This window comes from Ailuropoda melanoleuca, chromosome 1 (genome assembly GCF_002007445.2).
Source record: "Ailuropoda melanoleuca isolate Jingjing chromosome 1, ASM200744v2, whole genome shotgun sequence".
NCBI classification, from domain to species: Eukaryota; Metazoa; Chordata; class Mammalia; order Carnivora; family Ursidae; genus Ailuropoda; species Ailuropoda melanoleuca.
This window is the reverse complement of record NC_048218.1, coordinates 56,067,749-56,084,599: the sequence shown is the minus strand read 5'-3', so window position 1 is coordinate 56,084,599 and position 16,851 is coordinate 56,067,749. Positions and strand designations below refer to the sequence as shown.

The window sequence follows — 16,851 nt, the reverse complement described above, 5'->3', positions numbered from 1 at the left end:
CTAAAGTTTCTTTCTCCCTCTCCCTCTGCTCCCCTCCCCCCACGCTCTCTCTCACACTCGCACTCTCTTTCAAGTAAATTAATTAATTAATTAAATTTAAAAAATATACATTAACTATCCCCTAACATGTTGACACAAGTTTATGGCTCACACATCCGACATGACGATGACTTGTTTCTCTAATTTTCTGACTGGATTATAAATTATTCTTGAGATTTATTATTTTGCCATCATTCAAGAAACAGCAGAGATGTATTTCCTATGATCCTCTTCTTTGGGAACTCATCAAATAATTTAGTTTCACTATATTTCATTAATGTACCTTTAGAGACTATCTCTGACTTCAGAGAGGGTTTTTCCTTCACAGAAGTCTTTTGAGCTTTCTTTTAGGGTTGTGCCTGCTGTACTAACAGATTTCTTTAAAGAGATCTGGAGATTAAATATCAGACGGTGCTCATGTGTAGGAGGTGAGTTCTTAGAATGATTTGGGTTTGGAGGAAGGGTAGTGTAGAGCTTCACTTCCTTCAAGGTTGTTTTTCTCAATAGAAAAAAATTGTTTTATGTAGTCAATTTTTCTCATTTGTAATTGTGTGTTTGATTTCTCTGCCATATTAGTGCTATTAAAATATTTTAGCACACTCTTCAACTTGTGTTTTTATATTATTCAGGTTTGTTTGTTTGCCAGAAAAAAACATGGATTTTGCTGTTCTCACTGATAACCTCATGAACATTTTAATTCTTATTGTCTGGTAGACAAGGTTATTTTAATGGGTAAATTTACCTTGTAGTATATCTCTAATCTGTATCTTCATTGCTTTATTTTAAATGAATGGTGTGTTCTCTGGCACCCTGAGTAGATGAGATGACATTCCAGAGGCAGAGATGTTGCGATATATTCAGATATTTGATTCACTTGCAGATAGATTTTGTCAGGAGTCCCCAAGACTACTCCCCAGATTTGGTGGATCCTTAGGGGGACTCACAGGACTCAGCGTATGACTGTCCTTTTGGTTATGATTTATCACAGTGAAAGTATATAAAGCAAAACTGGTAAAGGGAAAGCAGTCAAGGTAAATCAGCCACAAGCTTCTATGAGTCTTTTCCCAATGGGGTTGCACAGGATGTACCTGATTCTGCCAGTAATATGTGAAATGTCTCCCAGGAACACCTGCTTGAGCCTAGACTCCAGCATTTGTATCATGGGCTGGCCAGGTAGGCCCATAGTGCCTGTGTAACTGACTACAGTCACTGAAATTCCAGACTCCCAGAAGGAAAGCAGGTGCTTAGCATAAACCTCATCGTATCGTTCGTACAAACAGTAGAGGTACACTGAGCCACCGTTATCATTTAGGGAACGTTTTCTAATGAAGTTCCCAGATACCAGCCAAGGGCCAATCTATAAACAAGCCTTTCTGGAGACTGCAGTCCCAGGCCTGCTATGTTAACTCTTTTCTGTACATAGATTAAAAGGCAAAAAATTTAAAGATTTTATTTATTTATTTGAGAGAGAGAGAGAGTGAATGTGAGTAGGGGGAGGAGCAGAGAGGGAGGGAGAGGGTGGGGGAAAGAATTCCAAGCAAACTCTGCGCTGAGCACACAGCTTGACCCAGGGCTCAATACCACAACCCTGAGATCACCACGTGAGCTGAAACCAAGAGTTGGAGGCCCAACGGACTGAGCTACCCAAATGCCCCTTAAGGTCAAAAATTTAAAATAAGAAGTTTCTCATCTGCACGTATTATGAGATTGCTTAATTGTAGGGAAGTTATATTTCAAGTTCTACTCTAAATACAGATGACTTCTCAGGAGATTTTTGAGAAAAGTGGGATAAACCTGCTCTAGTCTTTTTAGTAGAACATGGCAAAACTAGAACTTTGTGGGAGGTAGCTACAACAGCTACCTGTAACGAAGTACGGAGCCTCTAGAAAACAGTTTGCACTGAATGATAGTGGTTGAATTGGTATGAACAGCAGATCCTAGGTTGACTAGGTGTACCCTGGGGTATTTGGCTGCTGTTGAGTGCAGCTAGGTCCTTGACCACTCATTCCCTCCAACCTGCTTACTCACCGCTCTCATGGGCTGGATAATAAATTACAGAAGAATTTTTTTATGACTACTTTACAGAGGAGTGATGCCTAGGGTAGAGGTACCAGCAGTTATCCGATAGGATCTCATTGGTGAAAGGCACAGGAGTGGTTAAGTATAGAATGTAATGTTAGATTGTTTTCATGCTGATCCCGGAGTTCTGCTGGGAGTCTGCTTCTTCCTCTCCCACTCCCCCTGCTTGTGTTCCCTCTCTTGCTGGCTGTCTCTCTCTCTGTCAAATAAATAAATAAAATCTTAAAAAAAAAAGATTGTTTTCATGCTGTGATATACCCCTCTACTGCCTAAACCAGTACCAACCAGGGCCTAGACTTTCACTCTTTTTCCTGGATATTCATTATTTGCCAAGGTAGCTAAATGAGTCTACCATGATAAGATGAGCTCACAGACCCACATTATGAACACAAAAGGAAAAAAAAAAATCATTCTAGAAGTAGTAGGGTGAACAGACCTGGTGCACAAAGAATTTAAAACAAAAACAGTAAATATCCTCAGAGAGATATGGGAGAATAGAGGAAATATGAAACAGGAGAAGAACCAATCAGAGATACTTTATATCAATATATTATTGTTGATGTAAAGATCTCAATGGATGGGTTTCGTAATTGAAGAGCAGAATGAATACAGCTAAAGAACAAAATAGTGGTGTGGACGATCAGGTTGGAGAAAAGTATCTTAAGAGAGGGGTAAAAGTCTAAGAATTAGGAGGCAGTAATAAGATAGAACATAGAAAAGTTGGGGCGCCTAGATGGCTCAGACAGTGAAGCATGTGACTCTTCGTCTTGTGGTTGTGAGTTCCAGTCCCATGTTGGGTGTAGAGATTAATTAAAAATAAAATCTTTAAGAATAAATAAACAAAATAGAAAAATTAAAAAGTTAGCTGTTGGGGGATAGGAGAGGAAATGTTAATATCAGTATGACTGGAGTCACTGTAAAATAAATGAAGGGATGTTAATATTTGAAAAATAATTATTGGGGCACCTGGGTGTCGCAGTCAGTTGAGCATCTGACTTTTGGTTTTGGCTCAGGTCATGATCTCCAGGTCATGGGATCAGCTCTGCATTGGGCTCTGTGCTCAGCAGGGAGTCTGCTGGAGATTCTTTGCCCCTCTCTCTCCCCCCTGCTCCTTCCCCCACTCTCTCTCTCTCAAACAAACAAATAAAATCTTAAAAAAAAAAAAAGGAAAAGAAATTATTGAAAGTTTCCGAAATGAAAGATGTAAGACCTCTCAATTTGAAAGAGCTCATTTAACAGAATAGATGAGAAAACTCTATACCTAGATATCTTAAATTCACATTTTAGAGCACTAAATTCAAAAAAGCAAGCGCTAAGTTTCCAGAGGAAAAATGCAGGTCGACTACAAAGCAATAAAAGTCAGATTGAATTTTCTGAGCAGCAGCACTGGATGCAAGAAAAGAGTAAAGTAGCATTTTTTTTAAAGCATTGAAGAAAATAAAAAATCAAGCTTAGTAAATTTTACTGACTAAGCAGCGACACACGAAAACATATTCTAAAATCCAGAACTAAAACTCTAGTCTAGATCAATGCTACTCAAAGGGCCAATCCAAAAACTGTTGTCCTTATCTCGATGAGATAAGGAACTTCTGTGGGAATATACATCAAATCAATACACTGCTTCATTTATTGAGAAAATCTTGCTAAAAAAAAAAAAAGTCAGCTGGACTAAACTGTGTGCTTAGTAATAAAGTGTTTTACACCAACACAAAGCCTTTTTTTTTTTTTAAATTGCAAACTGATACCCATTTGTGGACCAGTGCTGGTCTGTAGACCATTTTTTCAGCAGCACTGCTCTGGAAAGCTCTCAGCACGTGGTGAGTGTGGATGAAGGTGTGCAAGACCCTAGTGAGCTTAGATGTTTATCTTGGTTTTGCGGTGGAAAGAAGACGTAGGTATTGATAAACCTTAACACTTTATGGGGAAAAATAAGCATATATATGAATTTGTTAAGTTGGACTATCCACCATAAGACTAAAACCAGGACGTAGATCTTTTAAAATAGAGCAAGGAAATTGCATTTTTTGAATGGAAGAATTAGAAAAAGATAAGTAAATAACCATAAAGAGAATGGTAAGTAGATAATTAGAAATAAAATGTCTGAAATAAGACCTAATATCACAGCAACATAATAAATATAAATAATCTAAATCAATAAAATGGTAAGATTCTTATACTGCTAAAAAAAAAAAAAAACAAATAAGACAACAAAATACAAGTTTCAAATCTGCCAGATAATTCTATATGTTGTCCTTGAGTCAAAGTTTAAAATAAAAATATGTAGCCTTTCATCTTCTTCTAAACTAGTTATTGGAAGCAGGAGGCAGCTGAGGGGATTAATATCTAGAAAAGGAACTTTAATATATTATAAAAATATATATATTTAACCCAAATAGAGAAAAAGCTGGGCAAAGCAGATGAGTGGTCAATTCATTAAGGGGGAAATTAAATTGTGTAGAAACAAGAAAAGGATTTTTGACACAATTACTCAATGGCTTATGACTCTTCCAAACATAGAGGGACCATTAAGAGAACATGCAGGCTTCATAATAGTAATTAAATTTGGCCATCTTTGATATCTTGCCAGCATTTGTTCTTCTACAAACCACAGGTTTCCATTAAAAAATTTTTGTTCCAAATGTATATTTGTTAAGGTAGGAGGATAGAACATATTTTATTTAACAATTTGTTCCCTTGATTTATAACTTAAAAATATTTGGATTTACCATACGTGGGCCTGCTCCTGTCCTCTCACCTGGCTCCACAAATATTAAGCGTGGGCCTGATAAAGGAACCAGAATTATAAAAGGGAATCCTAGCAGGCCTTTGTTATACAAGGTTATACAAGAACTGCAGTGGTTAAATGATGTAGTAATTACCTATTGCTGCCGTAACAAAGTAATTTAGTGACTTACACCAATACAAATTTATTGCCTTACAGTTCGGGAAGTCAGAAGTCTGAAATGGCTTTAACTGGGCTAAAATCAAGGTGTCAGCAAGGCTGTGTTCCTTCTGGAAGCTCTAGAGGAGAATCTGTTTCCTTGCCCTTGCCAGCTCCTAGAGGCGGCCTGAAATCCTTGGCTCATGGCTCCTTCCCACGTCTTCAATAGCGTCTTCTGTCTCTCTTGTTGACTCTCACTCTCTGCCCTCCCTCTTTCTCTTAGGAGGACCTCTATGCTTATATTGGGCTCAACCAAATAAGACAAAGTAATCTCTCCATTTCAAGTCCCTTAACTTAATCACATTTGCAAAATCCCTTTTGTTATGTATGGTTAACATATTCACATATTCTAGGGCATAGGACATGGATGTCTTCCGTGAAGACACTCCTCTCTCTACCACAATTGGAGCGCGGTATTGGAAGGCAGGTGGAAATTGGAGACCTTGGAGGAATATTTTCACTTTTTAATGTATATCATTTGTACTACTGTTTAGATTGTTTCTGCCGGAAGATATTACTTTTATAATAATAACTATTAAAAGATTTTGATCCCTCGGTCATTTTTTTTAATAGAAAGTACATTTTATATCATGGATCTCTTTGCTTTGTAGAAACATTATGGACTCTTAAAGTCATTGGGTTGAAATAATCTCATTTTAAAAAAAGATTTTATTTACTTATTTATTTAAGAGAGGGAGAGAGAGAAAGTGCACTCTTATGCACGCAAGTGGGGAGGAGCAGAGGGGGACAGAGGGGGAAGAGGAAGAGAGAATCTGAAGTCGACTCTGACTTTGAGCACAGAGCCCGAGGAAAATAATCCCATTTAACAGAGATCCAAATTGGTGTATATAGAGCATAATTGATTACCTAATATTTGTACTTTAAGGGAAAAAGAGTGGAATAAAAGACTGTAAGTAAGACATCTGAAAAAAAAAGATGTTTAGGAAGTATCTCAGCATGTCACTTTCCCCAAACTAGTTCCAAACTGTGTGTTGAATCTTATTCATTAATACTGATATCCCAGGGGACAAGGAGTTATTTGCTTCCCCATGGGCCCAAGAAAAATATTAAGTTAAATACTCAATGACATATTTCTAATGCCACCTTAGACAATTCTGCCCTAAGGACTGCTCTAGGACCTGAACCTTTCTTGGGTACAGGTCTCCCACCCCCCACCCCCCATTCTTTCTTTTGTTCAGCCACACCTCTAAGTACACCCTCCAGACATAATGTCTTTGATCTGCTGTGGAGATATGACCATGACTCACACCAGTTCTTAAACCTTTTCCTGGGTGGTCCCCCAGCAGATGCCCAGCCTCTAAGACAGCAGGTCTCTAGGGAGCTGGGGTTGCTGAGCTGTACTTGTCCTGTGGCGCCAGAGACATGCGTCTGCTGTAAGCCCCCTTAATAAACCACTTCCTGTCAGGCTGGACTTGTCAGCCTTTTTCTTTAGACGTGTGGCTCCCTTGGCCCGTGGAGGTCGTTTTGCATACACCTCCCTTTCATGGAACACCAGGAAAACCTAACTCTTCTGCAGTCATAATTGTTTACCTCCCTCTTTTCCTGATCATGTCATATCGGCAAACCAGATTTAAGTGGTCATAAAGCGCATGATCTTACAAAAGAAATTATTTAACACATGTACAATGGACAAAGATAAAAGCAGCCTACTCTTCACATCACTGCCTACATCCTTTCTCCCCAAAGTATCTCCCAAAAGTCAGGGTACCGTCCCTCTGGAAGGAGGTGTCTCAAGATAGATATTGTGATAGTGATTGACTTTTGAAGATGGAGGGATGACTGCTGGTGTTTCCATGGCTGTTGTTTCTGGGGTTCTCATTTTGAAGAATTAGTGTTTATAGATCAACTCGTGGTGCAAACTCATCCCTGGTTCATTCTCTCCAGGGTTCTTATAAGCAGTAGGGGCTCAGTCCGAACCGGTTTACTCACTCTTAGGACAAATTGGTTAGAAGCTTCTCATAGGTCTGATTGCTTTATCATGCTCAGCCCAGTAAAATATAGAAACACTAAATCAAAAAAAAAGATCTTATCTACCTTTTCACGGCACAGAGCATTTAATATCTAAACATTTTCAAGTCTCATAACCTTTTCCCCCCAAAGGGGAGATAATCTTAACAGTATTCTTTAGAAAATTCCCCTAGACACACTTGCAAATCATATTAAACCACTCCAAAACTATTGGTAGCATATTAAATAAGAAGAATTTAATAAGAAGAAATGGAGCATTTAAGAAAGAAAGGTCACTGATAGGAAAGCAGTCAATGGAAAAGTAATTTAGATAGATGTTAATGCAGCATAAAGTACTCAAAAAATATCTTAATGTAGGACTTCTGACTTAAAAATTTTTATGATTTGTTATATGGAATATCTGAGCTTTTACATTTCATTAACATAATGCAACAGGTAACTAAAATAAAGAAAGATTTGAATAGAACGGACTTAAGGAAGTTGTATGAAATGGAGCAGCTGTCAACACAAGGGTTCTTCAGCCTCTGTTGTCTCTTTATGTTTCTGCTGCTGTCCAAAAGTTAAGTGACATAGTGATTTATTTTTAAAAACCATGCTTTTTAATTCATAATTTTATCCTCTTTTTTTTTTCTAACCCAATACAGTGGAGACTGGTAAAATGGTCAAGTTCAGGAAATATTTAAAGGAGGAGTCAGAAAGTCTTGCTGAGGGTTTGTGAGAGATGAGTTATAGTAAAGAATCAAAGGATGAGACTTCAATGTCCGGTAATGGCAGACAGAAATTTACACCAACCTTCCCAATGAAGGAAAGTAGAAAAGTTAGAAATAATAATAATTATTATAACAATTCTGATGGAATTTACCAGGGAACTTGCAAGGTAACAAAGAAGTACCTGGCCAAGACTGAGAAAAAAATACATGGTTTGGTGAAGCTGGTATTTGGAACTACTTTTACTTTGGATATTTATTAATCTCGATGAGCTGACGAAAAGATTAAGGGGTGTTTTGATAGCCTCTTGAGGGCAGGGAGAGGAGGGAAGAAGGGGGAGAAAATAAAAACAGTCCTCACATAGACTGCAATCTAGCTTTGAGGCATCTGGTGGTTTACAAAATCTGTCCTTATAATTAGATTAAGATGATCCCAGATTGCTAAATTCACGGATTACTGGCAGAACTCAATGAACATTGTCTCTGGAGGAAGATAAAATCATTACAGTTCTACGGTTTGAAAAGCAAAACATAATACCTGGCACAGGAGGAAACTAACTTCACAGAAAGAACCAAAAGAAACAATAGATAATATTTACCCACAGCCACTCTAAATATTGGAATTATCAGTCAGAGACTTTAAAATAGCCTTTTAATGTTCAAAGAGACAAAAAAAGCAAAATTAAAAGTTTTGGTAGAGAATGAGAGATTATAAAAATAACAGCAGTTTTGAAAAAAGAATAAAATAAACATTCTAGAACAGCAAAAAACCTGATACAGTAACCAAAAACTAAGTAGCAAAACTGACGTGTGAATTGGGGAAGTTCAACTTCAGGGACCATAGTCTTAACAGCTATTTCAAAACTAGGAAAAAAAATTCTAACATTTTTAAACCTCCAAATTTAACTCCTTGAAGTTCAACCAACTATTTTCTAGTTATTCACTGAAAATGTAACATCTTATAAAAGATAGCATGGTCAAATATGTAATTTGGAAACAATTTTAAGTAGCTGATATATTAAAACCATGATAATTCAAAAGAACATTTGCTATCCTCCTGAAAAAGGTCCATTGTAAATTAAATGAAATTGCAGACAGATATCAGCTTTTTATGTTTCATATTGTTTTACTAGAAAGTTACACAGAAATAATTTATTATTAATTTAATACTGTCTGAAACATTTAAGGTGATTCTATCTGGCTCATTTTGGAATATCTCTTTTTAAAATTTCCTGTCCCTTCTTCACTCTCTTTTTAGAATAACTTTCCTAAATGTTAGGTTTTAGCCATGGTATATAACTTGGCTTTTCATCTTTTCAATTCATTTCAGTATTTTTCTGGACTTCCCCTTCCCAGTTGTCATTCATAGATGAAAACAACATAACTGCCTCTAAAGTCCACCCCCCATCCCCCACTGTGAGAATTGCCGTCTAGTCCCGAAGTGGCCAAAAATCATCTCAGAAGATTCACCAAGGGGTGCAGGGGCGGGGTGGGGAGGGAGGGAACGAAGAGGATCAAACACTTGATTGAGGGGCTGATCAGGAGTTTGCAGAAAGGGGTAATGGTGTGTGGGGGGGGACCCCTAGCTATCCTTCCCTTTTCTAATGCCATGGGAAAGGGTCCTCCTCTGGCCAGCACCCCTCGCCATTCCCTCTGTCCCCATCCCTCACGTCTAGTTTCCCATCAGGGAGGTGGGATGTGGGGCTGTAGGAAGAAGGTGTAGTGTGAGTAGGCCCCAGGAGGGGGAGAGTCCCAGCATCGGGTTGGGGATTCCTTTCTCCTTTTTCTCTTACACCTTAATGCAGAGATCTCCCTAGGTTCCTTTTTTTTTTCTTTTTTTTTTTTTTTAAGAGAGAGAAAGCTGTGAGGGGGGGTGGGTGTGGGCAGCAGCAGAGGAAGGAGAGAAATCTTAGGCAGGCTCCATGCTCATTGCCTGATACAGGGCTCCATCTCATGACCCTGAGATCATGACCCAAGCCAAAATCAAGAGTCCTGTCCTTAACCCACTGAGACACCCAGGTCCCCGGTTATATTTTCAACAAGATTTCTATTTAGTAATTTGGTTTCTTGGAGATGAAAGACAATTGGTTGACTGGCATACCACTGTACTTGAGACCAGAATTAGATCAGATTATTTTCCAACGTTTATCAACATGGCAGGCATTGTGAGGTACCACCTGATTCCTTTGGTGAAGGATTTTTTGCTCCGATGTTGATAGTGTTGTCAGTTAAAGTCGGACCCTTCATAGTTTGCCAGACTCAACGTCATGCTCCTTCTTAGAGCTATATCTAATGACTGATAGATGTGGGAGTATAAAATACAGCCATTTTAGCATAACAGAGGACAACTCTAAAGGGCGTTCAAACTCCAGAGCTCCTCATGGGGTTAACTGAACTTGTGGGCCTAATTTAGCATTTTATTTCTGGCTCTGTCCACCCCAGTGCCTGTTCCTTCATTTTCAGAACTGATGAGTTCAAGGTTATTCCTTAATAAACATCTTTCACACTAAACTCCATTTTTGAGTATGCTTTCCAGGATACTCAACCTATGGCAATTTCATCTCAAATTTCCCCGGAATGAGGCATGGAATCTATTTTCCATCTATCTATCCAACCATCCATCCATCCATCCATCCATCCATCCATCCATCCACCAATCCATCCATCTCTTTACACTACTATTTTTATTGAGCCATCTGTGTCTCAGAAGATTATTATTCTTTACAATAGTATTTTTTTAGGTCATAATATCTATACTACCCATCAAGTAGTCATTTGTTATGTTTCACTAGCTTCCAAAAGATGTAAATAAATGTGCAATGTGAGGTATGAAACCAAAATCACATCAAAACATTACCAAAATCTCAAAGTGCTGCTATTACTGAATTTATGTTTATGAAAACATTAGCTTTAGTTTCACCAAATTATCTCCAGGGGGCAGCAGAGAGTAAAACTAAATTGGTAAATCGGAGATTAAGGACAGAGCAGTTTTTTTTCCCTCTTTCTTTTCTTCCTTCCTTGCTCCTTTTTCTCGCTGTCTCTTCCCCCACACCCCACTCTTCTCTCTCTCTCTTCCGCTCTCCAAAACAGGAGACCATGAAACTGTAGAAGTGCCCAGCTGCGCAAAAGAGCAAGTGATTAGATGAACAGATTTAGGAGAGGTGGGGAGTGTAGGAGATGTATTGGAGACAAGGCAGAGAGTTAAAACGTAGGTAGTAAGTTAATTAGTCACATAACTAAGGAATAGACCTTGGGGTGAGATTTCCTGGGGTCGAATACTGTCTTCATCACTCGTTAGCTTTATGACTGGACAATTAATCTCTCTGGCTTCAGTTTCCTCAACTGTAAAATGGGGATAATAAAATGCATTTCATAGTGTTGTTAGAGGATTAAATGAGGCCATATTTATGAAGTGTTTAGAATGAGGCCTGGATGTTAAGCTAAGGGTTTGACATATGCTATTTACTATGGACATGAGGCCTAGGTTTAATACTTAGAAAAATATAAAATGTGGTTACTAATTTCTCTGCTCTGGCTTTACTTGTTGCATATATTTTATTTTTCAAAACATTTGCAAATTTTTCTTTTTGTGTAATTTGAATTTTAGTGAAAAATAATGGTTAACTCTCACATGATACATGTTATGTCTAACTTTTTAAGACGAATTATAGGATGACATAGCATCAACGGGATATTGGAAGTGAAAATTTTCAAGGTAAATATCAGTGTAATAGTAGAATGTAGAAAGTACAAATAACAATTTGTGAGGCTCTTTTAAGTTATTTATTGGTACATTTAATGCTTATGCATGGAAGAAGATCCAGGATTTCAGAAGAGCTTGATTCTTCAGAGCTTGAATCGATGAAGATTGCAGAGAGGCGAATTGGAGAATGGGGAAATAGCGTTGGGCCAAGAGAGCAACATTTTATGAATTGTACATTGAATTATCATGCCTCAATTATAGTAACTGATTAGCCTCAAATCTCTAACCATTGTGCCATGAGGGCAGGGTGAAAGTAAAATAAAGACTGGAATATTGTGAAGTTTGAGGTCCTTGAAATTCTTCCCATTGCTAGGCCTTCGTCTTTCATCTCTGAAATTGTTACATTAGTACTTCGTTAGCAGGAGGAGGACAGGGTTGATTGAGGGATTTGGGACTAAGTGTTTAGTAGTGTGTTTGTGCGAGGGTGTGTGTATATGTGTGTGTGCAGGGTAAACAAGCCATGTGTCTAAGCCAGAGAGTTCACAGACAGTAAAAATGATTACGCAAGTAGGTATTGGCTCATTTTTGCAAGAACACACATCCGGAAAATTCAGCTAAGAAAGGAGCGGCAAGCAGGTACTTGTGTTCTAGGCAGTCAGCACTCAAATCCAGAGGGCGAAAGGACAGGCTATGGGGAACAGAGAGTCAGGGGTTAAAGGCCATTAGAGCCTGTGCAGTAAGATTCAAGATCCATGCAAAGCTTCTACATAATGGGCAAGAGAGCAACATCTTCTTACCTGGTTTCAATTGTGGCTAAGTATGAACCTGACATAAGGGGCATCTGACTGGGAAAAGTTTACTTCAAAGGCTTTATAGGCAGATAAATCAGTTTTTGAGTAAATCAACAGCGCAAATTTGAGGACATTATATCTTAAAGCAGCTCTAACTAATTAAAGCTTACTAAGCCCTTTTGTTTTGGCTACCACCACATTAGCCAGCACAATGTAGTTCTGCCTCTCGTGCACGGATTCTTCTTCTTTTTTAAATTTGATTCCAATATAGTTAATATACAGTGTTATATTTGTTTCAGGTATACAGTGTAGTGACTCAACAATTCTATACATTACTCAGTGCTCATCACGATAAGTGTACTCTTTAATTCCCATCACCTATTTCACCCACCCTCCCCACCCACCTCCTCTTTGGTAACCAGCAGTTTGTTCTTTACAGTTAAGAGTATGTTTCTTGGTTTGTCTCTCTCTCTTTTCCCCCATTTGCTCATTTGTTTTGTTTCTTAAATTTTACATATGAGTGAGATCCTATGGTATTTGTCTTTCTCTGACTTATTTCCGCTTAGCATTATACTCTCTAACTCTATCCATGTTGTTGCAAATGACAAGATTTCATTCTTTTTTTTACAGCTAAATAATATTCCATTGCTTATATATGGACACTTAGGCTGTTTTGCAATGTCTTGGCTATTGTAAACAATGCTGCAAAAAACATAGGGGTGCACGTATCCCTTTGAACGAGTATTTTTGTATTTTTTTTGGTAAACACCCAGTAGTGCGGTTGTTGGAGCGTAGGGTAGTTCTATTTTTAACTTTTTGAGGAACCTCCATACTGTTTTCCACAGTGGCTGCATCTGTTGGCTTTCCCACCAACAGTGCAAGAGGGTTCCTATTTCTCCACAGCCTCACCAACTGTTGTTTTTTGTGTTGTTGATTTTAGCCATTCTGACAGGCGTGAGGTGATGTCTTGTTGTAGGTTTTTTTTTAATTGTAGTTTTGACCTGCATTTCCCTGATGCTGAGTGATGTTGAGCATCTTTCCCGTGTCTGTTGGCCAGCTGTATGTCTTCTTTGGAGAAGTATTTTTCAGGTCTTCTGCCCATTTTTAAATTGGATTATTTCGTTTTTTGGTGTTGAGTTGTATCAGTTCTTTATATATTTTGGATACTGACCTTTATTGGATATGTCTTTTGCAAATATCTTCTCCCATTCAGTAGGTTGCCTTTTAGCTTCATTGACTGTTTCTTCAGCTATGTGAAGCTTTTTATTTTGATAGTCCTCATGCACTGATTCTTAAGTGGCAGTATTGAAGAGGAGCTGGAAGACTGAGGGGGTAAAAGGTTTGTGTTTCTGGTTTGAGTTACACCTTTCTCTTGATCCTATCTTGCTCTTCTGCTCTGCTTTTGGGCTCCTGGACCAAGGGGCACAGCTCAGGAGAATCTGGGACCTTTAGATTTTTTCAAGGAGGTGCTTTTACTAGACGAGCACATTTTTCTCTTATTATATTGACTTTCATGGCATAGCTTTGGATTGCAAACTCCTGGTGCCTTTATTGTTTTTCCAAGCACTAGCTCTCCATAAGAGGTTAAGGGTGAGAGTTAGTAGGTTAGGGGTCTATTCCCCTAACCTTTGGATGGAGGAGGTAAAGGAATGGGGAAGAAAGTCTCATCCTCCCAAATCTACTTGGAGAATTCTATGTGTTTCGACACCATTCTGTTGACTCTTAAGCTGCTAATTGTAGATGGGGTCTGACTGAGATGAGAACGTGAGAGTCTCTGAAAGCTGTTGGCCTGACATTCAAACCAGAGGAGTTGAGTGGAGAGAATGCCAGGCTAGCAAACGTGAAACTCCAGTTTTATACCTGGCTATGTCACCAGTCAGGCAGGCCATTTAGTCCTTCTGTGCTTTAGTTTGGGCTGTGGCACTGAACAGGCATTAAAACAGATGATCACCACACTTTTTTTTTGATGATATGAAATGATATGAGAAAATCCTCATGTCAATATAATACTAAGTGGAAAGAACAAGTTAGAGGCTTGAGTAAAAAAATTTGCCTCATATCATTGGACTAGTAATTACCCAGTAGAGGCTCAACCCTGAGTCTATCCGTTTTCAAAACGCAAGGTCTTGACCTCTTGCCCTTAGCCTCTACATGGTGGAAACCAGAATGCTTTATTTTATTTTATTTTCTTAAAGATTTTATTTGTTTGTTTGAGAGAGAGCATGAGCGAAAGAGAGAGAGCAAGCATGAGGAAGGGGAGAAGCAGACACTCCACTGAGCCGGGAGCCTGATGAGGGGCTTGATCCCAGGATCCCGGGATCATGACCTGAGCCGAAGGCAGACCCTTAACCGACTGAGCCACCCAGGCACCCCTGGAATGCTTTATTTTAAATGACATTTCATCACTGATTTTCTGACACCTGGTGAAATATTATGCAATGGGGAAGTTGTTTTTGCTATAGTCCACCATTGTTACATAGCCTATATCTTCAAGTACTCCATGCCCTCAAGTGCCTAATTTCACTGTCTCAATCAAATTGGTTCACAGGAAGGAAAGCTTGAGAAGGGGAAGGGGGGAAATATATATAGAGTTTAATGTTTGGCAAGAAGGAAGATGAAACTGCTAACCTAAAAGAAAAAAATGCATGTTGTTTAATCTTTATCCTGTTTGCAGTGTTTTCTTCCCCTTCCTGGAGAGTTTTCCCTTGGGGTAGAAAATTCGTAGCACATAAAGGATTTCTTTCCTCCCAAACATAGTCTAAATGCATATGAGAGCTAGCCACATTAAGGCAGAATTGTTTTTGGGAAGTCTGAATTTCAGATACGTGACAGCAAAAGATGGGTGTTTATTCATAATTTGGCTCAAATGATCAGTATGTCTCTTTAAAGGTGAAAGTAAATGGAAATAAGTACTAAATTGTGATAGACAGAATAATGTCCCCCTCAAATGTCCGTGTCCTTGTCCGAAACTTGTAAATAGGTAAACTTCCATCAGAAAAAGGACTTTGCATGTGGGATTAAGTTAAGGATTTTGAGATGTGGAGATTATCCTGGATTATCTGAGCAGTCCAATGTACTCATGAGGGTCTTTTTTTTTTATTTTATTATTTTTTTAAGTAGGCTCCACGCCAACATGGGCCTTGAACTCACAACCCTGAGATCAAGACTTGAGCTGAGATCAAGAGTCAGTGCTTAACTGACTGACTGAGCCACCCAGGCACCCCTCATGAGAGTCTTTATAAGAAGGAGGCAGGAGGGTTTACTATCCAAGGAGATGTGACAATGGAACAGAGGTGGGAATGATGCAGCCACAAGCCAACAAATGCTAGTGGTCCCTAGAAGCTGGAAAAGGCTTCCCTGCATGTGTCCAGAAAGAACACAGCCCTCTGACACCTGGCTTTTAGTCCTGTAAGGTCCATTTTGGATTTCTGACCTCTAGAACTGTAAGAAAAGCTTGTGTTGTTAAGCCCCTGGGTTTGTGGTAATTAGTTATAGTACCAGTAAGAAACTAATCCCATTACGATTCTTCTAGAGTCGTCGACCTTATAAGAAAGGATATTTTATTCCAAACTTTATTACTGAAGCTATGTACCTCTTCAACTCGGAGAAGCTTCTAAAAACCACTGTGACTGGGAAATGGAAAGGGATGGGCCAAGGCCAGATAAATATCCTGTTTTGCTTTGTAATCCAAAGTTTAGACAAATCTGTTTATCTTGGGCACGTTGAGAGCTTCACTGTAAAGTTGGTCTGTGTGCAGCAGAAGTGCGAGGGGGGACCAATGAGCTCAAAGAGAACTCAATCTGCTTCCTCCGTCTTCGCTTCAGTGCTTCATACAGGAAATCTATTGCTGTGTCAAGTTCCAGAGAAGAGTTTCTTCTGTTCCAAGTTACTCATCAGCCTAAAACACGGAGTGGAAGGAAGAGGCTGGTAGAAAGGGAGTGTCCTGCTGCTGACGGGCTAGAAAGATCGGGCACGGAGCTGCTAACCAGAGAGAGCCCCACCATGTCCGCAGCTCCTTTGACACCTGTGTGGAGGCAAAGTACCAAGTAAAGGGCAGAAGACGAGAATTCAGAAATGCCCTGCACTTGGAGGACTTCTCAACTATGCCTTCTACCGATTTTGACTGTCTTCTTACTCCCCGGTAAGTCTGAATTCTCTGTGAGAGAGCAACAGGAGAGTGGCCAGAAACGTGGCTCAGGTTTTGTGGAGTTTTCTATGCCTTTCTTGTGGAGCGAGGCAAGATAATGCAATCATAAGGATGGGGGAGGGGGTTACTCTCGGATTGATTTCACTTTTTTCTCCTCACTTTGCTCTTTGTCTAACTTGTTCTACTTTGTGTCCAACGGTGCTATAGGTATCTCTATAATTTGCCTCACTGCCCACTTCCTTCTTTCCCCGTTCCCCCCCCTCTTTTTCTGAACAAGGCAGAATAAATCAAGTATTTTCTAGTAACGACCCAAGTCATCTGGGTTCTCTTTGCCCTTCAAAAAATTAAATAATAATCCCACCGCATTCAGGTCCATATGGTTAACAGTATAAATTAGAAAAGTTTATTGCTTTTAATCGCCTTCTATGGCCAGGTGCTTTTGAAAATAGAACGCA

General features: G+C 39.1%; 1 protein-coding gene across 2 annotated transcripts in view; it reads left to right on the top strand.

The window, feature by feature from the left end:
* Positions 1-13,448: 13,448 nt before the first annotated feature.
* LOC100474025 (cell surface glycoprotein CD200 receptor 1) overlaps positions 13,449-16,851 on the top strand; it is a 73,104-nt gene continuing 69,701 nt past the window's right edge. Inside the window, exons 1-2 of one of the 2 annotated variants that reach the window (XM_034658464.1) lie at positions 13,449-13,588; positions 16,074-16,390. In XM_034658464.1, the coding sequence (XP_034514355.1) occupies positions 16,324-16,390 (67 nt within the window). In that variant the 5' untranslated portion in view covers positions 13,449-13,588; positions 16,074-16,323. Of the gene's footprint in view, positions 13,589-15,998; positions 16,391-16,851 lie in introns of those variants that run through there. The other variant, XM_034658459.1, reaches the window with a different exon arrangement.